Raw genomic sequence first — 26,039 nt, 5'->3', positions numbered from 1 at the left:
AATTTATGGGCGGGCGGGTATCCTGGTAGAAGAGATTCTTGTTAAAGTTTGTGGTCGCCACTGTGGAAGCTTGGGCTTTCAGGAAGCTTTTTGTGATAGTTACTAGTTAGCAATAACATCTGAGACTCATTTCTTCATAAACTCCCTTTATTTTTGTTAAGAGTTGATAGATGCCACTCCATTTTGATTCCAACAGCATCCACCTTTGTGTCACAGGACTAAAAGAGACAAGCAACTTTTTTTTAATTAGGTAGTCGCACGCAGAGAGAACAAAGGGAGAATAGGCGCATCTCTAGCCGCTGTAATCCAACTCCTCAGATGCATGCGACATTTTGAGTTTTTGGCTTTGCGTGGGCAGTGGGGACTGGAACCCGGGTCTTTAGGTTTTGCAGGCAAGCAGCTTGACCGCTAAGCCATCTCTGTAACCTTTTAGTTTGTTTTATTTTTATTTTCTTTTTTATTTATTTATTATTTATTTATTTATTTATTTATTTATTTATTTATTTATTTAAGAGCGACAGGCACAGAGAAAGACAGATAGAGGAAGAGAGAGAATGGGCACGCCAGGGCTTCCAGCCTCTGCAAACGAACTCCAGATGCATGCGCCCCCTTGTGCATCTGGTTAACGTGGGACCTGGGGAACCGAGCCTCGAACCGGGGTCCTTAGGCTTCACAGGCAAGCGCTTAACCGCTAAGCCATCTCTCCAGCCCAGTTTGTTTTATTTTTAAACAGAGATTTGGAAGGGGAATAATTGTAATACCGTGGGAACGAATGGAAGAGGAGGAGGTATACTCAGGAAACAACCTACAGCCTCAGTGAAGCTCCTACACAGAAAGTCGGTTAATTAGTCGTCCAGCTCCGTCCACCTCCCACACGACCGCAGACGGACCCTGGCAGCCGCTGAAGCCGCGGCCTCACCAAGCAGTGTGCGTCACATCCTTCGTCGGCAACGCCCGGATGTTTCTCGGTCTCCCCGGGCAGCTCAACACGTCGCAGGCCGCGGGCCACGCCTGCCTGCCGCGGGGACTGTAGCAGCTCGGCTGTGGCCTGGGGTCTCCGCCCATCCTCTACGCCCGAGTCAGCCCAGCGCACCAACGCTCACGCCCCAGGACGGCGCTGCACACTCGCTTTCCTAGCGGCAGGAGCGCACCTCCGGGATTCCGCCACAGGTTCGAAAGAACGCTGACGTAGTTTGGCCCTCGGCAGCTGCCGTAGCGCCACACCACAGTAAACAGGAAGGGGGTTTAGTACTGGAGGGCTTCGCGTTTGGGTGGAAAACGCGGAGTCTGGAGAGAGACGCTGAACTCCCTCAGTTATACAACCTCTTCCTTGCTGAGCCTCCACCCTCCCCTCTTCCCTGGCATTCTGGTCCCCGTCTAGGCATTTTGTCCGGAGCTGGCTGCCGCCCCGTAGCGTGGTACCGAAGTCTCGGCAGAACCATGGCCGAATACTCCTATGTGAAGTCTACCAAACTTGTGCTCAAGGGAACCAAGGCCAAGAGGTGAGCCCAAAGAGACTTCCGTTCCTGGCGTGACCCCCATCTCCGAGGTGTGGTCCTCGGGCCGGGCTGCCCAGTGAGCTGCCCTCGGCCACAGCGCCGCGCCCTGTGGAAGAATCGCACGGAAGCAGGAGGCCGAGGGGAGCCCGGAACTGCTTGTTGGGGGTCCCCAGGGCTCCATCCTTCTCTGACTTGAGAGGTCCTCGTTAGTCTGACCACGTAGATTATAATCATAACTGTTTAAGAAAAGTTTTCACTTTTATGCCCCCTCACACCACCTTCCCACACAACAACAACAAAAACATACTTGATTATTTCCAACATAATATGTAGGGTGGAAATAGGCTGAATGACCTAGGGGGGAAGGATGGGCTTTAATAGGGACGTGCTTGAAAGTGGACCGCGTAATTGCTAAGTCTGTAATTTCTGGCAAGTTAAGAACTTAGATGGAGAGATGGCTTGGCAGTTAGGGCGCTTGCACGGAAAGCCAAAGGACCGAGGTTCGATTCCCCAGGATCCACGTAAGCCAGATGCACAAGGTGGTAAGTCTGGAGTTCGTTTGCAGAGGGTAGTGGCCCTGGTAGGCCCATTCAACCCTCCCCCGCCGCTGCCTCTGTTTCTCTCAAATAGATTTAAAGAAGAACTCAAATGACTTTGACTTTCCATGTGCTTGTGGTGATAACTGAATAAATGGAAACAGAGCCAAAGATGGACGTGCAAGTTATTGGTCATCATATTGTAGGAAAAGATAACTGTCTATTCATGTCTTCCTGTTTTAAAGGGGAGGTTTTTGCATTTCCTCTGCAGCTCAGTGATAAACGGTGTTGGGTACTTTATGTGGCTGGGAAGAGAGCATCAAGGAGCTAAGTGAACCAGGTGTGGTGGCTTACACATTTAATCATAGCACTTGTGAGTTCCAGCTATAGCTAAAAAAAAAGAAAAGAAAAGCTGGGTGTGGTGGCACACGCCTTTAATCCCAGCACTTGGGAGGCAGAGGTAGGAGGATCACTGTGAGTTTGAGGCCACCCTGAGACTCCATAGTGAACTGCAGGTCAGCCTGGGCTAGAGTGAGACCCTACCTCGTAAAACCAAAAGAAAAAAAAAGTGAAAACAAAAAAATGGAGGTAAGTGAAGACATTCCCTTTAAGAACTACCCTGAAGGTGGCTGTTACCAAGAACAACTTATCCAGAGTGAATGTGAAACTCACTGTCTGAAGTAGCTACAGGCAAAAGAGAATTCCCTTCTGAAAACCTGCATTGTGGTTAAAAGCAAAGACTTTACTTTGATTATATGATCATTATGAAAACCAACATGGCACTTTCTTTACAGCATGTTTGTTCTAAAACACCCTGGGTATTAAGTAACGGCTCCCTTTGTTTCTTTCAGAAGGCTTGAAGTTTTGTTTTAATTTTTGTTTTTGAGGTAGTGTCTCACTGTAGCCCAGGCTGACCTGGAATTTACTATGTAGTCTCAGGGTGGCCTCGAACTCACAGTGATCCTCCTACCTCTGCCTACCGAATGCTGGGATTAAAAGCGTGCACCCTTTGTTTCTTTCATTATATAGATATAGAATTCATATGTCATAAACTCACTGTTTTAAAGTATACAGTTAGAGCTGGGCATGGTGTTGCACACATTTAACCCCAGCACTTGGGAGGCAGAGTTAGGATTGCTTAGAGTTTGAGGCCACCCTGAGACTACATAGTGAATTCCAGGTCAGCCTGAGCTAGAGTGAGAACCTACCTTGGAGCCCCCTCTTCCCCACCCCCAAAGAAAGTGTACAATTAGAAATTCACTGGTAGGGCTAGAGAGAAGGCTTAGCTGCAAAGCCAAAGGACCCAAGTGTCAATTCCCCAGTACCCCTGTAAGCCAGATGACAAGGTGATGAATGCGCCTGGAGTTCATTTGCAGCACCTAGAGGCTCTGGCCCACCAGTCCTCTTTCTCATTCTATCTTCCTCTCTCTTAAATAAATATAAATTTTAAAAAGAAAAGAAAAGAAAATTCAAGGGCTGGAAAGATGGCTTAGTGGTTAAGTGCTTGCCTGTGAAGCCTAAGGGCCCCAGTTCGAGGCTTGATTCTGCAGGACCCACGTTAACCAGATGCACCAGGGGTCATACATTGTTGGGCAGTGGCTGGAGGCCCTGGTGCGCCCAATCTCTCTCTCTGTCTCTGTCTATCTGTCTGTCTGCCTTTCTCTCTGTCTGTCACTCTCAAATAAATAAAAGTGAACAATTTTTTTTTAAAAAAAAGGAAATTCAAGCTGGGCATAGTGGTGCATACCTTTCATCCCAACACTTCGGAGTCAGAGGTAGGAGGATCACTGAGTTCAAGGCCAACCTGAGACTATGTAGTTAATTCCAGGTCAGCCTGGGCTACAGTGAAAAAGGAAATTTACCACTAGTTGAATGTTCAGCAATTGCTCCACTGCACCCCAAAAGAAAACCCTTAACTGTTAAGTAGTCATTCCCTTCTCTCCCCTCTACCAGCTTCTGGCTACCACAAATCTTTCAGCCTATAAGGATTTGCCGCTTGTGAATATTTCATCTCAGTGGAATCATATGATCCACAGCTATTTGTAGGTTAAAGCTTTTTTAGCCTAATTTTGAGGAGTATCATGTTGTACATACACTTGTTCTGTCCTATATTGTACATATACTTGTTCCATTCTGTGTTGCATACACACTTGTTCTGTTCTATGTTGTACATACATTTGTTTCATCTTATGTTGTTGTACACTTGTTCTACATTGTGGACATACACTTGTTCCGTTCTATGTTGTTGGACATACACTTGTTCCATTCTATGTTGGACATACACTTGTTCCGTTCTACATTGGACATATACTTGTTCTGTTCTACGTTGGACATACACTTGTTCCATTCTGTGTTGTTGCACATAACACTTGTTCTGTTCTACGTTGTTGGACATAACACTTGTTCTGCTCTACGTTGTTGGACATACACTTGTTCTATTCTATATTGGACATACCCTTGTTCCTTTCTATGTTGTTGTATGTACACGTGTTCCGTTCTATGTTGTTGAACATAACACTTATTCCATTCTATGTTGTTGGACATACACTTGTTCTGTTCTATGTTGTTGGACATACATTTGTTCTGCCCTTTTTTTTAATATTTTTATTTATTTGAAAGAGAGAGAGAATGGGTGCACCAAGGCCTCCAGCCACTGCAAACAAACTCCAGATGCATGTGCTACCTTGTATATCTGGCTTACATGGGTACTGGGGAATTGAACTTGGGTCCTGAGGCTTCCCTGGCAAGCACCTTAACCCACTTGCTCTGTTCTGTGTTGTTGTACATATGCTTGTTCCATTCTATGTTGTTCTACGTACAGTTGTTCCTTTTTTTTTTAATCCAACCCTGTGTTTTTGTTATTGTATAATTTCCTCAATATGTACCCTCTTTGTGTTTCACATAAATGAACTCAACAGGATTCCATTAGGATTTCTCCCTTACTGAACTGTCCTTCAGTTTTAGATCATGCATTAAATGTGGAGACCCCTGATTATTTTTTTTAATCCCAATATGCTGTCATTTTCCCATTTGTTCACTATTCTATATCCATACTTGCTTTCTTTCATACATAAACATGGATTGCATGGCCAAGCCTCAGGCTATTTTGTTCAGGTATCTCTTCTTCATGAAAGATTCCTCTCTCGGACGTTCACAGTACTTTTCCTACAAATTCTTCAGGTCTTTTTTTTTTTCATGTTTTTTAATTAGTTTTGTACTCAGTGAATACAGTCAAGTTGGTACCATAGTAAGCTTCCTCCCTGTCCTCCCCATTCCCAGGGACCCTCTTTGTTGGGGTACATGGGTCGTGCATTGTGTTTTTAGCCATCATTTATGGGTAGGAGGAAATGTCTCTGTGTATCATGACCCAGCGTGTGGCTCTGACATTCTATCTGTGCCCTCTTCCGAAAATTTCCGAGCCATGTTGGGTTCATATTAGGTCTGCTTCCTGTTGAGATCTTGAGTGCCTCTTTCTCTTTGGATATCTGGTTTGGTAGGAGTTGATTGTTTTCTGTGTCTTATCTTCTTCACCCTCATGCTGGTACCAGATTCACCAAGAAAACAGTACTCTTGCTTCTTTCCCCAGTTACTCTTAGTTTCAGCTGGGGCCCTTTTGAGGTATGATGGGGTGGTTCTCTCCTTAGGATCTACATGTATCTGAAAAAGGGAAGCAGATTCTCCAACAGAGTAAAGTTAGCACCAGATAAATGGGATAACCATTATTTTTTAGAGAGAATTTAATAGGTGTAGGCCCTCTTTTAGCCCACAATTGGCGGGAGCTTGATAATGGAGAGTGGGCTCATTTTTGGATATGGTTCTGACTTGTTTCACAGCTCCAGCTATGGGCTCCATTCCACTGAGCAGATCAGTTTTGCCAAATCAAGAGTAGTTGGTGTCCCACCATGGCTATGCGCCACTATTGCACTTGTGTGAGCATCACGTCAGGTTGTTTGCTGCTAAGTAAGTTAGACCATGAATTGCTTGGGCAGATATTGGTCATTTTCCTCCAGTCACTCATGTAGTACCTTCTAGCACTAGACACACAAACTGTCTAGGGACTGACTTTCACATCTTCCAGCCATGCTACATGCCAAAAGAATATGGTGTCTTCAGCAGTAGGGTCTTAACTGCTAACCTTTGGTAGGTCACCAAATACTCTGACAGAAATCTGTCTTCTTTTGGGAAACTTTGTAGGTCTCTCTGATCAAAAGCACATTGTGGATGATAGCCTCCTGCTGGTACTAGGAGTTACAGGTCAGCATCCAAGAAGAGAGGAAAGAAAAAGCTAAGTAATTCAAAAGAGATAGAGAGATGAGAGAGAAGAGGGAGAGAGAGAGAAACAGAAACAGGAAGAGATAAAAGTCAGTTTTTGTCATACCCTCTCTAGTACCTTGTGAATCAGGTGTTTCCTTTAAGGGCCTCTTGGTCTCTTAGAATGTAGAGGCTTATGGTACCATTGTTGTTTGGGCCCAGTTTTGTGGCCCCCACCTTCTCCCTTCCCTCCCCACCCACCTACCCATCCTATTGTCCAGTCCTTGAGATGCTTGCTAGGTATGTCAGCATCTCGGTTAGATCCAGGTTAGGAGCTGTAGATGATTAAGACTGTGCAGCAATTATCTTTCTGTGATTGGGTGAGTTCACTGGGAATGATCTGTTCCAGGTTCAACCATTTTTCTTCAAATTTCATTGTGTTGTTTTTCCTTACTGCTGTGTAGAAAGAATTCCATCGTGTAGATATACCATATCTTAGTTGTTCATTTGTCTAGTGATGGACATCTGGGTTGATTCCAGCTCTTATCTATGATGAATTGAGCTGCTATAAACATGGTTGAGTAAATCTCTCTGGACTGAGGTTTGGAGGTTTTAGGGTACATGCCCAGTAAGGGAATAACCAGGTCTATTGGTAACTCTATAGTCAGCTTTTTTAGTAGACTCCATATGGCTTTACACAGTGGTTGTACCATCTTACATTCGCGCCAACAGTGGGTGAGTGTTCTTATTTCTCCATATCCTCATCAGCATTTATTTTCATTTAATTTTTTTAATGTTCTATCTTTACTGGGGTAAAGTGTAATCTCATAGTTGTTTTAATTGGCATTTCCCTGACGATGAGGAATGATGAACATTTTCTTAGGTGTGTGTTTGCCATTTGTATTTCTTGCTTTGTGAACTGCCTGTCCAGTTCTTTGCCCCATTTTGTGAGTGGGTTTAACTTTTTATGGTTTAGGTTTTTGAGTTCTTTGTAGATTCTAGAGATTATGCCTCTGTCAGTTGGATATTCAGCAACTATTTTTTCCCATTCTGTGGGTAATCTATTGTCTTTACTTATTGTATGTTTGTCTGTGAAGAAACTTTTCAACTTCATGTGATCCCATTGATTGAGTGATTGTCTAAGATGTGAGCTACTGGGGTTTTGTTCAAGAAGTCATTTTCCATTCCTATATCATAGAAAGTTCCTCCTATATTTTCTTCGAATAGTAGCCAAGTTTCTGGTCTTATATTGAGGTCTTTGATCCATTTGGACTTAATTGTTGTGCATGGCGAGATGTGTGGATCAAGTTTTGATTTCCTGCATATGGCTATCCAGTTTGTCCTTTACCATTTGTTGAAGATCCTGTCTTTTTTTCCAGCCTATATTACTGGGGCCTTTGTCAAATACCAAGTAGCTGTAGCTACTTGACCCAAAGTACAGGTCCTCAATTCTATTCCATTGGTCTATACTCCTGTTTTTATGCCAATACCATGCTGTTTTTATTACTATGGCTTTGTAATATAGCTTTAGATCAGGTGTGGTGATACCACTAGAGATGTTTCTTTTCCTGAGGATATGCTTGGATATCCAAGGCCTTCTGCCTTTCCATAAGAATTTTTAGATCCTTTTTTCTATCTCTGTGAAGAACAATGTTGGGATTTTGATTGGAATTGCATTAAATCTGTATATTACCTTTGGTAGGATTGCCATTTTCACAATGTCAATTCTATCTATCTAGGAGCATGGGAGGTCTTTCCATTTTCTTAAGTCCTCCTCAATTTCTATTTTGAGTGTTTTTATGTTTTCACTATATATTTATTTCACTTCCTTGATAAATGTTATTCCAAGGTATTTTTGTTGTTGTTGTTGATGTTGCTGTTGAAAATTGGACAATGTCACTTATTTCTTTCTCTGTATCTTTGTCATTTGCATATAGAAAGGCTACTGATTTTGTGCATTGATTTTGTATCCTGCTGCTTTGCTAAAGGAGTTAATCATCTTCAAGAGTTTTAAGATGGAGTTTCTCGGATCTCTTACATATAGAATTATGTCCTCTGCGAATAGTGCTAACTTGAGTTCTTCCTTTCCAAATTGTATCCCCTTTGTTTCTTTCTCCTGTCTTATTGCTTGAGCTAGGACTTCCAGTATACATTGAAGAGCAGAGGTGAGAGTGGACACCCCTGTCTTGTTCCTGATCTCAATGGGAATTCCTCCAGTCTCTCTCTATTAAGTATTATTTGGGCTTTAGGAGCTTTATATATAGCCTTTTATTATGTTAACATATAAACCAACCATGCCAGATCTCTCCAATGTTTTGATCATGAAGTGATATTGTATCTTGTCAAAGGCCTTTTTTCTTTATCTGTTGAAATGATCATGTGGTTTTTGCATTTAACTTTGTTTATGTGGTGTATTACATTGACAGATTTCCATATGTTGAACCACCCCTGTGTTCCTGGGATGAAGCCCACTTGATCAAGATGGATAATGTTTTTGATGTGCTGTTGGATTCAGTTTGCAAGGATTTTGTTCAGGATCTTTGCATCTAAGTTCATCAGGGAGAAAGAGCTGTAATTCGCTTTTCTTGTGGGATCGCTGCCTGGTTTTGGTATGAGGGTAATATTAGCTTCATAGAAGGAGTTGGAGAGCTTCCCTGTTCTCCAATTGTGTGGCACAGTTTGAGAAAGATTGGTGTGAGTTCTTCCATGAAGGTTTGATAGACTTCAGCTGAGAAGCCATCTGGTCCTGGGCTCTTCTTTTAGGGGAGATTTTTTTATTGCCTTTTCAATCTCAATGGGTTTGTTTAGGAGATTAATCTGCTGTGAGTTTAGCTGTGGTAGATGGTACATGTCCAAGAATTTATCCATTTTCTCCATATTGTCCAGTTTTATGGAGTAGAGGTTTTTGAAATAAGTCCTGATGATTCTCCCAGTTCCACTTACGTCTGTTGTGATCCCTCCATTTTCATTTCTAATTTTGTTAACTTGAAGCGTGTCTTTTTTTTCACTTGATCAAATTGGCCAGGGGCTTGTCAATCTTGTTTGTTTTTTCAAAGAACCAGCTCTTTGTTTTATCATTTTTCTTAATTGTTTTCTTAGTTTCCAATTCATTAATTTCTGCTCTGATCTTAATTATTTCTTTCTGTCTGGAGCTTTTTGGGTTGGATTCTTCTTGCTTTTCCAATGCCTTTAGGTGGATGGTTAGGTTATTGATTTGGGATCTCTCTGTCTTTGTTATGAAGGCATTTAGTGCTGTGAATTTTCCCCTGACGACCGCCTTCATTGTGACCCATAAATTTCAGTACAATGTGTTCTCATTGTCATTCATTTCTAGAAATTTTGCAGTTTCATTTTTTATTTTGTCCACTACCCATTTATTGTTTAAAAGTGTGTTGTTCAGTTTCTAGGAGCTGATGAGATTCTTGGTAGGTCTTTTGTTGTTAATTTCTAGTAATTTAGCACTGTGATCTGATATCATGCAGGGAATTATGTCACTCTTCCTAAACATATAGGCAGGCTTTGTGACCCAGTATATGACCTATTTTAGAGAAGGTTCCATGGGCTGCTGAGAAGAATGTGTAGTCTTTGGATTTGAGTGGAATGTTTTGTAGATGTCCGTTAGGTTTAAATTTTTTATGGTTTTGTTGTGCTCTCTCACTTCCCTGTTGAGTTTCTGTTTGGATGATCTATCTATTACTGATCATGGTGTATTGAAGTCCCCAACTATGATGATGTCGATGGTTATTTCTGTTTTTATTGTCAAGTAGGTTTTGTTTTATGAATTGTGGTGCCCCCGTGTTTGGTGCATAAAGATTTATGATTGTGATAGTCTCTCGATGGATTGTTCCCTTGATAAGTAGGAAGTGGCCATCTTTGTCTTTTTTGATTTGAAGTCTATTTTATCTGATATTAGTATAGCTACTGTTGTAGGATAAACACTTGCTCCATTCTATGTTGTCATACAGAAGCTTGTTCCATTCATTGTTGTTGTACATACACTTGTTCTGGTCTATGTTGTACATACACTTGTTTCATTCTATAGCTGAATATTCCTTTGTGTGGCAGGAACACCTTTTGTTCAGGCTCTTAGGAATAATACTGCTATGAATATTCTCAATACAGTTTCTAGATAATGTATTTTCATCATCCTTGGGTGCGCATCTGGCACGCATCCACTCTTAGAAGTGGAATTACTGGAGATTTATGATCAGTCTATGTTTAGCTTTTTGAGAAATAAACTTTTCCAAAGAGATTGTACCATGTACACTCTCCAACAATATAAGGCACATATTCACCCATATTCTCATAGCAACCCTAGAAGTTTTACTGGATACCTCATGTCATAAGTAGGTGTGGTGGTTTGATTAAGGTGTCCTCCATAAACTTAGGTGTTCTGAATGCTAGGTTCCCAGATAATGGAGATTTTGGAATTAATGCCTCCTGGAGGAAGTGTGTTGTTGGGGACGGGCTTATGGGTATTATAGCCAGTTTTCCCATGCAAGTGTTTGGCACACTCTCCTGTTGCTATTGTCCACCATATGTTAGCCAGGGGGTGATGTCCACCCTCTGCTCATGCCATTGTTTTCCCCTGCATTGTGGAGCTTCCCCTCGAGCCTGTAAGCCAAAATAAACCTCTTTTTCCCACAAGCTGCTCTTGGTTGGGTGATTTTACCAGCAATGCAGACCTGGCTACAACAGTGGGGAAATTAATTCACAGAAGAATTAATACTTCTACCAAAAATCACAGTGGTCAGAGTGACAGCATCAGGATTTACAACAAGGCAATGTGGATACAGAGCCTGCTTAGAACTACTACACTTTGCACATGACCAGAAGCAACTTTCCAATGTTATAAAAGGACACATTGGAGCTGAAGAGATGGTTTAGTGTTTAAGGCACTTGCCTGCAGAGCCAAAGGACCCAGGATCAATTCCCCAGGACCCATATAAGCCAGATGCACAAGGTGGCCCATGTGTCTAGAGTTTGTTTGTAGTGGCTGAAGGTTCTGACTTACCCAATCTCTCACTCTATCTGCATCTCTCTTGTAAATAAATAAAAATTTATAGGTCAGGTATGGTGGTGCAGGCCTTTAATCCCAGCACTCGGAAGGCAGAGGTAGGAGGATTGTCATGAGTTCAAGGCCACCCTGAGATGACAGAGTTAATTCCAGGTCAGCCTGGACCAGAGTGAGACCCTACCTCGAAAAACCAAAATAAAAAAAAAAAATTATGTAAAAGGACACACTGATGTAAATAATCCAAAATTAATGTACATCTGACAGGGCTCTAAAATGTTCCCACCTTATAGAAATTAACACAGAAATTCATATATCTAAATTTGTGTATATAACTTTTTCTCCTGCAGTAAAAAGAAAAAGAACAAAGAGAAGAAGAGAAAACGAGAGGAGGATGAAGAAACCCAACTTGATATTGTTGGTGAGTCACTTCATAACTTTATTCTGAGAAAAGTTAATATCTACTGACATTCATTTAAAATGTTTTCCCATTAAAAATTTATGACCCATGGGCTGGAGAGATGGCTTAGCAGTTAAGCGCTTGCCTGTGAAGCCTAAGGACCCCGGTTTGAGGCTCGATTCCCCAGGACCCACGTTAGCCAGATGCACAAGGGGGCGCACGCATCTGGAGGTCATTTGCAGTGGCTGGAGACCCTGGCGCACCCATTCTCTATCTGTCTCTATCTGCCTCTTTATCTCTGTCACTTTCAAATAAATAAATAAAAATAATTTTAAAAAAATTATGACCCATCTGGACATGGTGGCACATGCCTTTAATCTCAGTTCTTGGTAAGGTAGAAGTAGGGAGATCACTGTGAGTTCAAGGCCACCCTCAGAGACTACAGAGCGAATTCCAGTTCAGCCTGAGGTAGAGTGAGATCCTATCTCAAAAGACAAAAAAAAAGACCTTTCTGTCTTAAAATGCTTAGACATCTAAGCTGCAGATTCTAGAAACCAGTAGTGCCTTTTCATTTTCACAACAGTGTGCTGGACCTAGGACTCACAATTCAAAGTTAATCTGTACTTAGGCTCTTCAGTAACTAAAAATTTTAATTCATAATTTTAAACTACTACTATAGAAAAGCATTAGTTGATTCAGAATATTTTATAAATTATATTCTTTCTTATCTTAGTTGAGAAAGTCTGCAATTTGTCTTTAAAGGAAGTTTGAACATATTAAAATAACTATTGTGTAAATTTTGAAATGAATTAAAATCTTAGTTGAACACAGTAGAACATCAAGGTAGTCTTTTTACAGTACTAGAAATGAATTGCCCCAAACATAGTTTTTTATTTTTGTCCTTTGCATACCTATACTTTATAGCAAATTTATTGTCATTTAAAACTTGACAACCAGACTGGAGAGGTGGCTTAGTGGTTAAGGCACTGCCTGCAAAGCCTAAGGACCCATGTTCAACTTCAGATTCCATGTTAGCCAGATGCACAAAGGTGAGACAAGTGCAAAGTCTCACATGCCCACTGGGTGGGTACTATAAATAAATAAATACTTCTTTAGTAGCTTGTTTAAATTAGTTGTTTCAGGCTGAGCATGGCGGTGTGCACCTTTAATCCCAGCACTTGGGAGGCAGAGGTAGGAAGATCGCCGTGAGTTCAAGGCCATCCTGAGACTCCATAGTGAATTCCAGGTCAGCCTGGTCCATGGTGAGACCCTGCCTCAAAAAAACCAAAAAAAAAAAAAAAAATAGTTGTTTCAGACTGGGAAGATTGCCCAGTGGTTAGAAGCACTTACTTGAAAAGCCTGCTATCTCAGGTTCAATTCCCTAGTACCCATGTAAAGCCAGATGCACAAATTGATAATCTGCATCTAGAGTTCATTTGCAGTGGCAAGAGGCCCTAATGTGCCCATATATACTATTTCTGTCTTGCACTCTCTCCATTGCAAATAAGTTTTCTTTGCCTTTTTAAAAAATGTACTTGTGTGCCTATGTGCATGTTCATTTGTGTGTGGTACACATGTGTACATATGTGGAGGCCAGAGGATAACCTCAGGTATCATCCTCAGAAACGTCATCCACATGTTTTGAGATAGGCTCCTTCACTGGCCTGGAGTTCATCAGTTAGGCTAGAGTGGTGGTCAGCAAGCCTCAAAGATCTACCTTCCTAAATTTCCTGTGTAGTCTCATAGTGGCCTCGAACTCACAGCAAGGCTCCTACCTCTGCCTCCCAAGTGCTGGGATTAAAGGCATGTGCCACCATTCCTGGCTTGATTTCATTATTTTTAATCTCTTATTGTACCTAGTTTTTAAGTGAATCAGTAACTTTAGTATGTATGTATGTATGTATGTATGTATGTATGTATATAGAGTTTGATAATAGGCAGTTTCAAGCTTCCACCGAGGGAGAAGAGGTACTGCTATATCACTGGGAAGTACCACTGTTTATGTAGGAAGATCCAAAAATGATTTATAATAGGCACTGCCACTGGAAAACAGGCATGGATGAAGTCTGGAATGAGAATATTATCTGTTTAATTTTGTACCTTTGCCGGTGTTACTGTTTTGTAGTTTAAAAAAGAATGTGATCTTGATTCCGGTGGTAGTACATGAATCCACTCATATAAACACAAGCAAGTTTATGTGAAACTGGTGAAATATAAACAAGGTTCATGGATTACCAAGCTCTGACATCTTATACCAAATGGTAGTAAAGGATAAATGAGATATCTCTGTATTATTATGATTGTCAGATAAAAGCTTTTAAAAATAAGTTACGGCTTTATTTTTTAGGAATCTGGTGGACTGTATCCAGCTTTGGTGAAATTTCAGGAACCATTGCCATTGAGATGGATAAAGGAACCTATATCCATGCACTTGACAATGGTCTCTTTACACTGGGAGCACCACATAAGGAAGGTTAGTGTCTGGTGTAAGCAATGAGAAAGGCTATGCAGAGTATGAATGTTACAACACAGGTGCCTGAGCAAAAAGGACTGCAGCCCTTGCACTGGGCTCTTCCACTTCTTTACTTCCTTCCTGCCTACCAGCTATTGAGTACTCCTTTTTCTAGAAGTCATTTGAAGACATTCTGCATAGTGTCAGAAGAATGTTTGTGGAAATCAAAAGAACACAAAATATTGAAGTAGTAGGAAGAAAGGAAAAAAAAAAACTGGTTGAATTGGAAGTTTTACTTTTTATTTTCTTCAGAAGTGAGTATAGTTAGTTTTCTCATTTTTCGTTCCTTAAGGGAAGCAATAATGAGGAATGCAGTAATTAGAAGATAAAAAGGAGTATCATTTGGTCAAAATGATCATCTGTTGAGTAAATGATAGCATTCACAATTTCACATATTCCTGCATATTTATGTATTATATTTTGAAACACAGAGAAAGAATCTTGGGAGTATCATACCACTCTATATAGGAAGTATGGAAGTTGCCATATAGTGATAAGAGAAATCTTGATAGTAGATACTATATTATTATAGTTGTGTCCAAATCTGAGAATACTTAAATTTCATTTTAGAAGAAAAAACTAGAATTTTTAAAGCAGGAAAACATATATATATATATGTGTTTTGTTTTGTTTTGTTTTGTTTTGTTTTGTTTTGTTTTGTTTTGTTTTGTTTTCTAAGGTAGGATCTCACTCTAGCTCAGGCTGACCTGGAATTCACTATGTATTCTTAGGGTGGCCTCGAACTCTCGGCAATCCTCCTACCTCTGCCTCCCAAGTGCTGGGATTAAAGGCGTGCGCCACCACGCCTGGCTAGAAGCAGGAAAATATTTTTACGTGTACATTTATAACAAATGTTGATTATTCTCTATTTGGTTTTGCTGTAGTCAATGAGGGTCCAAGTCCTCCAGAGCAGTTTACTGCTGTCAAGCTGTCTGATTCCAGGTAAGCTTGGATTGAACTGAGATAACTTGAAGCTTTAATTTCACTGAGCCAGATGTGGTTGTGCATGCTTCTAATACTGGTACTTGCAGGCAGACAGGAGGACCCAGGTGTCGAAGACTATCCTCCTCTATACAGTGAGATGGACACAAGCCTGGCCTACATGAGACCCTGTCTCAAGAAAAAGAGAGAAGTAGATTTAGAAACTATATTTTGTTTATGCCCAATAAATATATAGGTATTATTAAATTAGATTTTTTTTCTTCTTTGAGACAGTCTCATATATGTAGCTGAAGATGACCTAGAGCTTCTGATCTTCCTACTTCTACCTCCCGAGTGCTGTGATTACAAGTTCCTACAGCTTTGTGCAAGCTAGGCTAATACTCTACCAGAGCTACTATAATTAGCTTTCTAATAATATTCAGACCTATAAATTAGATTTCTAATAACTGTGTTCTTAGAGGAGCATGAAACTTCCAGATACATACTAAGTAGGTGAGTCTCCCTTTATTAAAACACTTGAGATTAGAATTGTTTTGTATTTTTGATGTTTTGAGGCTTAGGACAGGTTTCATATGGATACATAGAGTAGGGACACACAGGTACACACGATTCATTTACATTTTATGTATAGCACATGTATATAGCCTTTAAGATAACTTTACAGTGTTTTAGTGTACTTGAATTTTTACTGTGATCTATCATGAGGTAAGTGGTAGCATTTGTCACATGTGGCCTCTTGTCTGCACTCAGGAGGTTTTTGATTTTGGATTTTCAGATGCTCAGCATATACAAAGTATACGTGTGTGTGAGTGTGTTTTCCGTCCAACATATTATGAGCTTAAAAATAAATATTAGTGAAAGCTGGGTGTGGTGGTGTACACCTTTAATCCCAGCACTCAGGTGGCAGAGGTAGGAGGATCATGATGAGTTCAAGGGCACCTTGAGACTACATAGTAAATTCCAGGTCAGCTTGAACTAGAGTGAGACCCTACCTTAGAAAACCAAAAAAACTGGGCTGGAGAGATGGCTTAGCGGTTAAGCACTTGCCTGTGAAGCCTAAGGACCCTGGTTCGAGGCTCGGTTCCCCAGGTCCCACATTAGCCAGATGCACAAGGGGGCGCACACGTCTGGAGTTCGTTTGCAGAGGCTGGAAGCCCTGGTGCGCCCATTCTCTCTCTCTCCTTCTATCTGTCTTTCTCTCTGTGTCTGTCGCTCTCAAATAAATAAATCAATAATTTTTAAAAAAAAAAAAAAGAAAAAACAAAAGAATGTTAGGGAGTCCCCCTGTGTATAGCTTTAAAAAAAAAAGATATATCAACCAGTTTATATACAGAAAGGATATCAATAATAATAGTTTATATACCAGCAGAAAAAGTAAATTTTGATACAGCTATGATAAACCATTTACTTCTAGTGAAAGTAGAATATTAGAAGAATAATACATTTGGAAGATATTTGCTATATAGTCTGAGATACTATATAATATTTATATTTAATATCAAAATAAAAAATTATATAGAGAGAATGATAATGTCTGAAATAGTGGCAGCTAGCCACTGGGTTTTGAACCACCAGAAACATGTCTGAGTTTAACTTATATACATATATATACACAAATACATGTACACAGCATACTGTATTGTATTCTGTATTTAATTTCTTGCATTTTTAACATTTATTTCATTAATCTAAAGAATTGCCTTGAAATCTGGCTATGGAAAATACCTTGGTATAAATTCAGATGGACTCGTTGTTGGGCGTTCGGATGCAATCGGGCCAAGAGAACAGTGGGAACCAGTATTTCAAGATGTAAGTCTGTGTTTTATAAAACTTTTTACATCAGGTTAAGAAAGTCTTTGTTGAGGTCTGGGGGTGGTGACTCAGTGGTTAAAGGCACTTGCTTGCAAAGCCTGCTGTCTGGATTTAGTTCTCCAGTATCCACATAAAGCCAGATGCACAAAGAGGTGCATATGTCTGGAGCTGATGTGTAGCAGCAAGATGCCGTGGTACAGCCATGCTTTCTCTCCCTCCCCCTCCCTCCCTCCCTTTCTTCCTCCCTTCCTTTCTTCCTTCCTTCCTTCCCTTATTCTCTCTCAAATAAGTGAAATACATTTTAAAAACAAGAAGAAAGTCTTTGTCAGCAAAAACATGTTTTCTAAAAATAAAGAATAAAAGTAGAATGCAATAATACATCACATTGGGAAAAATTAGCATGAACTTAGAGTTGTGAAATGATGTTAAAAAACAGGGCTGGAGAAATGACTTAATGGTTAAGGCACTTTCCTGCAGAGCCTAAGGACTAAGGATTCCCCAGTGCCCACGTAAGCCAGATGCACATGGTGGTACATGTGTTAGAGTTCACTTGCAGTATAGGAGGCCCTGGCATGTCCAGTCTCTTTGTCTATCTGCCTCTCCCTGTCTCTCTCCCTCACATATGTATATATGTTTGCAAGCTCAAGGTCTTTTTGAAAAAAAAACTGCAACAAAAAGTATAGGATCTCTGCCCCCCAAAATAACTACTGCTCCCACAATGCATAAACTACAACCCCATGGGGAATACCTACAACCCTACTGAGGAAAGTCCCCGACAGAATGGGAGCAGGGACAATGGTAAAGAGGGTACCAATACATGATATATCCATATGAAATATCTTGTTAATAATGATAAACATTTTTTAAGTATAGGTGTACCTTTACCCACTGGCCTGTATACACCATGGGGGAGCTGTTGTGAGTCTTATTTTCCATTAAAGAATCACAGTTGGGCTGAGGAGCTGGCTTAGAGGTTAAGGCACTTGCCTGAGAACCCTGAGGGCCCATTTTCTACTCTCCAGATCCCATGTTAGCCAGATGCAGAAGCACAAAGGTGAGGCAAGCACAAGGTCACTCACACATGCCCACTAGGTGGCACAAGCATCTGGAGTTCTATTGCAGTGGCTGAGGCCCTGGTGCCTGCCAGTGGTCATTCATTCCCTCCCTCCCTCCCTCTCTCCCTCCCTCTCTCTATCTCTCTCTCTCACTCTCTCACTCTCTTTCTGTCTCTTACTCTGTCTAAAATTAAAATTAAAAAAGAATCAGGATTCCTTAGATAGTAGTTTATTTTAAAGTCTAGTTGTTTAAAAAAAAAAAATATTTCCAGAGTATCTTATTCATAAGAATTGCTTCAAAGGCTTTAGACTGGTAAGACAGTGGAGCAGGCTAATCCTACATTAGGGCAATTTGTGTTTAAAATAGTAAATAAAGATAATAGTTCATTGAAATAAATTTTGTCTTTTTAGAACTGTAAAAGTCTCAGTTTATCATGAAGTTCAAAATATAAGCTGTGTAAAAAAGTTTAATATAAAAGAATGAAGATACCAATTTTAGTAAATAATCAGTTCTAATATATGGAGTTTTAAAAGTCTTTATTGACCCCACCTCCATCACATCTGGCAGGGCCCACTAGACATTACAGAGGAAGCAGTGATCTAAACATGAGTGTTGCTCTCAGTGCTAACCTGACAACCAGCTCCAGGGATAGGACAGTAGACACTGAGGACACTCAACCACCTCAAAGCAGACATTCAGAGATTGCAGGGGGCTTACCACTAAAGTAGTCTTGTAACATACCTGACAAGGCTCAGGGAACATTGCAGAAGAGGGAGCAGAAAGATTGTAAGAGCCACAAGGTGGAAAGGAATATCCTGTGGCATTGTACCTCCCGACACACACATGCCAGAGACTGACTAATGCATTTATGACTTCATGAGGCACATCAGTAACCTCAGTAGGAGGATCCTTAGTGGATTATGGCTGGAGGAGAGAGGAGTGTAACATGATGGGAATATGACCAGCACCCAGTAGGGTCATGCACTGAAATTCATAATTTCAAAAAGTCTTTGTTAATATAGGGTAATTAATTTCCTTTATTCTATAAGCAACCAAGATTCCACAAAAAATATAAGAGACCCAGGCTAGAGAGATGGCTTAGCCATTAAGGCACATGCCTGCAAAGCCAAAGGACCCCAGTTCGATTCTCTGGGTCCAACGTTAGCCAGATGCACAGGGGCACATGCGTCTGGAGTTCGTTTGCAGTGGCTGGAGGCCCTGGCACGCCCATTTTCTCTCTCTCTCTCTTCCTCTCTCTGTCTGAAGTAAATAAGTTTAAATAAAATCTTTAAAAATATATATGTAAGAGACCTGAATAGTTGCCAGATTTAATACTGTATCAAGAACTGTGAGGCATAATAGAGCCTAGAAAGAAGTTCAGTTGTCGAACAGCAATAGTGTTTGAATGCAGTTAAATTCAAAATGGGATGTTTTCAAGGATGACAAATTAGCTGTTCTTTCCCCCTCCCCCCAAAAAAGTTAAATTATTTGATTCTTTATTTCATCCTCTAGGATAAAATCTTAGTAATTTCAGACTATTTTAACAACAACTCAGAATTGGATTTTTACATTTCCATTATATACTTATGTATAACAAGCAAGAATTCTACTTAACTTGCTCAGCATGGTGGTGCATTCCTTTAATCCCAGCCATGAAGAGGCTGAGAAAGGAGGATCACCGTGAGTTTGAGGCCATCCTGGACTACATAGTCAGGTTAGTCTGGCTAGAATAAGACCCTGCCTCAAGAAAACAAAATCAATTTAACAGTATTATCAAGAAAACAAAATCAGTTTAACAGTATTTATTTATCCATGTGTTATGTACTCTGACATTTGTTGTCCTTTAACTTTGTTTTGTTTTGTTTTTAATATTTTTCATTACTGGCTAGGAGCCACTAAATTGATTTTATAGTCCATCAATGGGTTGTAGCCTCTTCTGGATGATACTAAATATAATGGGATAGTGCCAATAAAATTTATATCAATAGGACTAAGAGATGGCTCAGTAGGAAAAGCACTTGCTGTCCTGATACTTTTGTGTAATATATTAAATAAAGTCCATGTTATTTGTATTGTTTTAACTGGATTTATAGAGGGTTATCTTGTAATTGTATTTGTGAGTATTTTTTCTGATGTTAAAGATTTGAAGAGGAATCAACCAAACACAAATTATAATTAAACCTTATAATTATTCATAATTTTAATTAATCAAACTTACAATCCAGATTTAGATAAATAGGAAAATTTTTTCAAATTTATTCCTACTAGGAGAAGGTAAGAGGCAGGTAGTCTGTCATATTTTCTAATCCACTAGAAGAATGTACTAAAAATATATGTTGTTATAAAGTCTGAGTAGTAACGTTATAAGTGATTTGGTATTTCCCAGGCTTTCTCTGAATTCTTTTCCTTAATTTTAGAACTGGGAAGAAAACATTAATTTAGTGTAAAGTCTTAAGATTCCTTCAGTTTAAATATTTTTTCATTTATTTGTGAGAGGGAAGAGAAGAGACAAAGAGAATGAGCACACCAAAACCTACTGCTGCAAACACCAGATGATGTGCCACTTTGTGCATCTGGCTTTATGTGGGTACTGGGGAATCAAACCCAGGGCATCAGGCTATGCAAGCAAATGTCATTAACCTCTAAGCCATGTCTCCATCTCTGTTAAGATTTCTTTTTATAGCTCAGTTTTTTGTTGTCATTATGTTTTATTTAGGGGAAGATGGCTTTATTGGCCTCAAATAGCTGCTTTATTAGATGTAATGAAGCAGGAGATATAGAAGCAAAGAGTAAGACAGCAGGAGAAGAGGAAATGATAAAGGTAAATAGACATTTTCCTCCAGACAGTGCATGTTGCCTCTGTGTGTGGTGGAAGTAGTCTCTAAAACTATCACTGTAAAAACTTGATAGCTTTTTATAATGTCATGTTCCAAATATGCTTTCTTTTTCACCTACATCCAATGTCTTCTTTGTACAATATGTTTGAAAAAAAAATCACTGCATCTAGAGCCAATTTACCATTTTCCCCACATACCAGTTTATCTTTTTCTAAGAAGTTCCATGTGCTTTATAGGCCTCTGAGGTTTTTAGTTGTTCATTGGTTGGTTTTCTTGCCTGCATTTAAAAAATTTGTAAACATATAATCAGTTCGTATTAGTTTTTGTTTTTTGTTTTTTTTTTTTTTTTTGTATTTGTGGCTGCAACAAAATATCTTACAAATACAACTTAAGGAAGGGTTATTTTGGCTTACAGTTTGAGGGAGTATATGGTCTATCGTGACAGGGAAGTCATGGTGGCAGGAATTTGAGGCAGGTGGTCACACTGCATGTGCAGTCAGGAAGCAGATGGACATGAATGCTGGTTTTCAGCTCATTTTCTCCTTTTTATGTAGTCTGGGACCCCAGCCCATAAAATGGTGCCACCCGCACGTAGAGTGGGACATCCAGCTCAGTCAACCTAATGTAGACGCCTCCTCATAGACATGACCAGAAATTTCTCTCTTAGTTAACTCTATATCCTGTCAAGTTGACAGTATTAGCCCATCACAAGTAAACATAGTATAAGAAATTTAAAACAAAAATATACAAAGGCGTATTGAGCTAGGTGTGGTGGCGCAAGCCTTTAATCCCAGCCCTCAGGAGGCAGAGGTAGGAGTATCACCGTGTGTTCGAGACCACCCTGAGACTCCATGAATTCCAGGTCAGCCTGGGCTAGAGTGAAACCCTACCTTGAAAAAAAAAAAAAGGCATATTGACTCTAGATCCTACCCTGTACATAACATTCTCTTCCTTTTTGTTTGCTTATTTTTTTCTTTTTTTATAACCTTCTAATGTTTCTTTATAAACATATAAATATTTTATCTACTTTTTATTTATTTATTTTTGTTTTGTTTTTCGAGGTAGGGTTTCACTGTAGTCCAGACTGACCTGGAATTCACTGTGTATTCTCTCAGGGTGGTCTTGAACTCACAGTAATGCCCCCACGTGCTGGGATTAAAGGTGTGCACCACCATACCCTGCTTATTTTTCATTACTGTTGTGTCTTGGAGAATTTTCCTTTTAGTGTGTGTATAGTGTCTGCTACATAGTACTCCATTTTAGGCATGTACCCTCATTGATTCCATTAGTCTTTTATAGACTCCGGTTGTCCCGTTTTTTTCCCCTTGTAAACAGTGATACGGCACATACAGAATATGCCAGAGAATTCCAAGCTTCATTACACAAATGGTGTGTCGACTCCTGTCAACATAGATGAGGACTGTTGTCTTGCTTATTAAGTACTTCAGCACCCAAGATGCTATCACTAAATAAAGCATACAAGTCATGGTAGATCTCCTGGTGCTTTGGCACATTACCTGCACATGAGGAGAAGCACAGAGCACATTTGTTCTTTGCTTTACTTTCTCGTGTCAGTCACTAGGCTGGAGATTAGAGATGCTTACTCCTGGCAAAGTACTCCAGGGTTGCTCTTGATTTTACTTGACTATAAAAGTTTGGTAGACATTCTCATGCCAGTTCTCATAAACTTGCAGGATAATCAAGTAGTTTACTGGCATCTGATGAAAGCTTAATTGTTTTAAACTTACAAAACCCACATAGTGGCAATTATTTATATAAATGATATATAAGAAATCAACAACACATATCCTAAGTTTGTCTTTTTCTGAATCAGATTTTTAAGTTGTTTCCTTCCTTTGAGTAAAAAATCACTTATTTTTGCTTACCACTTTAAGTGAGGAGAGGATGGTTAATGTTGGGTTCTCATCTCTAATATCCAGATTAGGTCCTGTGCTGAAAGAGAAACCAAGAAAAAAGATGACATCCCAGAAGAAGACAAAGGAAATGTGAAGCAGTGTGAAATCAATTATGTGTATGTGCCTTTCTTTAGACTCTGCTCTGACAGTGCAGCAGTACTGGGGACACACTGATCATGAAGTGCCTGCGAGAAAAGGGGATATACCTCCACAGTACAGTGCATGCCTGAGGCCCTATGGTCAATCAAATCCACAGCACTGAAGAAAACCTAGAGGACAAAATGAAGCATGATGTAGACTTGGGAGAAAGCTTTGAATTGAGGGCTTTAGGGGTTTCTTTGTTTTTGTTTTTTTAGGTTTTTTGTTTGTTTTGGTTTTTCAAAGTCTCACTATAGTCCAGGCTGACCTGAATTCACTCTGTAGTCTCAGGGCACTCTGTAGTCTCAGGGTGGCCCCAAACTCAAGGTGATAAAGGCATGTGCCTCCACGCCCGGCTGGGCCTTAGTCAGTCCTTACTGTTTTTTGTTGTTGTTACTTGAGAGAGAGAGAATGGGCATGCAAGGGCCTCTAGCCACTGCAAATGAACTCCAAGTGTATGTGCCACTTTGTGCATCTGGCTTACGTGGGTCCTGGGGAATCAAACCTGGGGTCTTTGGTTTTGCAGGCAAGTGCCTTAACCACTAAACCATCCCTCCAGCCCACGCCTTATCTTTAACGGAATGGTCGTAATGTCGTCCAAGTGCTGCTTATCCTCTAGACATGGGGAACTTGAGCCAAGAGACTCCAGTTCAAGTGGGCTCTGCACAACTACCTGAACAACAGCCTACTTGGTGGATCAGAAAGAGTCATATTTTTTGTTGAAAAGCTGTTATTAAAGAAACATAATTACATTTTTATATAAGTAGTGAAAACTTTTAACAGTATTTGTAATTTGATAAGAAAGGGTATAATAAAAGTTTGAGGGTTTTTTTTTTTTTTAATGCAAGATCTTTTTTCACAGAAAGAAATTTCAGAGCTTCCAAGACCACAAACTTAAAATAAGTAAAGAAGACAGTAAAATTCTTAAAAAGGCTCGAAAAGATGGATTTTTGCATGAGACACTTCTGGACAGGTAACTTTACAGCTGTTTCTAGAAGTGGTTTGAATAAGCCATTTTTTTAAATGTTACTCTAGTTTTCAGATTTTTGTCTTTTTAATTTATTTATATGAAAATATTATAAACAGGTCATAAGTCTGAGGAAAGCCTTTTAAAAAGGACAGCCAGAGCGAATTTGCAGTCTTGAATACTTTCGGATTTGGTTGAAAGTATTCCATAAATGTGCTTACTATCAGCTTTTTAAAAGAATTAGTACCAGAGGTAAAAAGTTGGAGGAACACCAAGATCCTGTGGATTCAGTAGTAGTAGAGGTTCTTAATAATGGGGTGAAATATATGAATTTTAAATAGGCTAAATTAAAATTATATAAGTGGAATTGAATAAGTTTATTAAGGTTAGATTCAGAAGCATACAAGATATTTGTTAAAGCAAATTATTAATATTTCCTCATTATTACTTTGAACTCAATAAATAACAGCCTACCTTTATAACCAGGAAAAATAGGCAAAGCTTAGTTGTGACCTTAACACTGTCAATCACTGAAGTGCCAGGTTGAAAGAGAACTGAGTAATCGTTTATTACAAATCCTGTGTTGTGAAATTACTCTTTAATCCTCTTACATGATCTGATAAGGTAGTGGTTAATCATATATTTCCTGTTGGCTAGTTGGTAGAGTTCTTGCCTGGGTTTAACAAGTGATGTAAGTTTCTCCAACTGGGCAAATTAATATGTATTTAGTTCTGAGTAATTGTAAAATGACATAAAATATAATCAGATTATGGACTTTAAAGTAGAATAAGATGTTGACTCAGTAAGTTTCTTACTTGTACAAAATATGGCATTGAGACCCAGTAGAAATTTAAGGCACTTAAATTTACTAATTATTAAAATTACTGTTTTAAATTAATAAATTTTCTTTGCTTGGTTTTTCTAGGTAGATTCTCACTCTAGCCCAGGCTAACCTGGAATTCAGTATGTAGTCTAACGGTAGCCTTGAACTCAATGCAATCTTTCTACTGCTGCCTCCCAAGTGCTAGAATTAAAGGCATGTACCACCACACCTGGCTACATTAATAAATTTCTGAGGCAGCCTTTGTTAACTATTTCAAAATAGATTCATAAGATTAAAATCTATCTTACATAAAAGAAAAGTTTAAAGTTAAAATTTTAATAAAATATTTTAACATGAATATTTGGTGAATGCAGTAAAGAAAATTGAACATGATTTTTAAGCATGAGTTCTATATTTAATAGGAATTGATTGTATGATATGTTTCACATTGACTTTTTTTTTTTCTTAAACAGGAGAGCCAAATTGAAAGCTGATAGATACTGCAAATGACTGAGATTTCTATTTCTGTCCCCCTTTGTTTTTTCTGAATAAAACTATTCAGTACAAGTGCCTTTTCAGAGTTCTCAGGTTGCTTTGAAATTATTGCTTGATTTGGTCTCTAGTCTCCCAAGAATAATGAAGTTTAATCAAGATTCTTCATGAATTTGCTTTTCAGTTAAGGATACACACTTAAAAAGCTAGGAACATTCCCCCCCCCTTCTCAGTTTCCTGTTATGCAAGAAGCTGATTCCCATTCATTTGTGGAATCTATCTTGTTCCATTGCAGTCTCTTTACTTAATCCAACCCAAGCTCAGAAGGAAGCTGGAAACTCTTAAGGTAAATAATCAACAAGGCTTTGCTTTACCTTCTCCCTCTTCATTTTGTCTGTTTTTCATATTTGTTTTGTAGTCTAGGAACCTAACCCAGGGACTTAACCTTGCATACAAGTGCTCTACCTCTAAGCAGCACCACCCTGCCCCTGATCCCTTTTAACTAGTGCACAAATCAAAACAAGTCAAACAACTGTCAGAACAAGAGAGCTGGGTAGAGAGGAAGAAATTGTCTTTTAGGTGGTGGACTGGAAAATGGACATAATACAAAAGAGCAAGGGCTGAGCTTAGAGGGTAAGAGAGCCATAGTGGAGAAGTTCCTTAATAAGTATAGTTTACCCACACCGGGTATGAGTGAACACATTCCTCCTCACTTACAGGATAGGCTGAGCTATCAATGAAGTTCAGACACTGTCATGATTTGACAGGACCTAGCATCACCTGTAAGGGATTATGTTGATTATGTTTTCCTCTGTGCGCGATTATCTTGATCAGGTTGAGGTGG

General features: G+C 39.6%; 1 protein-coding gene across 1 annotated transcript; it reads left to right on the top strand.

The window, feature by feature from the left end:
* The first annotated feature begins 961 nt into the window (after positions 1-961).
* Positions 962-25,270, top strand: Frg1 (FSHD region gene 1). The gene is made up of 10 exons (XM_004666367.2): positions 962-1,170; positions 1,382-1,502; positions 11,651-11,721; positions 14,048-14,173; positions 15,097-15,154; positions 16,849-16,963; positions 20,739-20,843; positions 22,800-22,891; positions 23,776-23,886; positions 25,177-25,270. Exons 2-10 carry the CDS (start codon positions 1,441-1,443, stop codon positions 25,211-25,213), a joined length of 777 nt encoding a protein of 258 aa, XP_004666424.1. The 5' UTR covers positions 962-1,170; positions 1,382-1,440; the 3' UTR covers positions 25,214-25,270.
* The last annotated feature ends 769 nt before the right edge of the window (positions 25,271-26,039 follow it).

This window comes from Jaculus jaculus, chromosome 1 (genome assembly GCF_020740685.1).
Source record: "Jaculus jaculus isolate mJacJac1 chromosome 1, mJacJac1.mat.Y.cur, whole genome shotgun sequence".
NCBI classification, from domain to species: Eukaryota; Metazoa; Chordata; class Mammalia; order Rodentia; family Dipodidae; genus Jaculus; species Jaculus jaculus.
The sequence above is the reverse complement of the archived record's forward strand: the minus strand, read 5'-3'. Positions and strand labels throughout refer to the sequence as shown.

Excerpts from the sequence above, each read along its gene's own strand:
- Frg1 (XM_004666367.2), top strand. The coding sequence starts at position 1,441 with ATGGCCGAATACTCCTATGTGAAGTCTACCAAACTTGTGCTCAAGGGA. Across the intron at positions 14,174-15,096 it reads GGGAGCACCACATAAGGAAG|TCAATGAGGGTCCAAGTCCT; the intron begins GTTAGTGTCTGG and ends GTTTTGCTGTAG. Across the intron at positions 16,964-20,738 it reads GGGAACCAGTATTTCAAGAT|GGGAAGATGGCTTTATTGGC; the intron begins GTAAGTCTGTGT and ends TGTTTTATTTAG.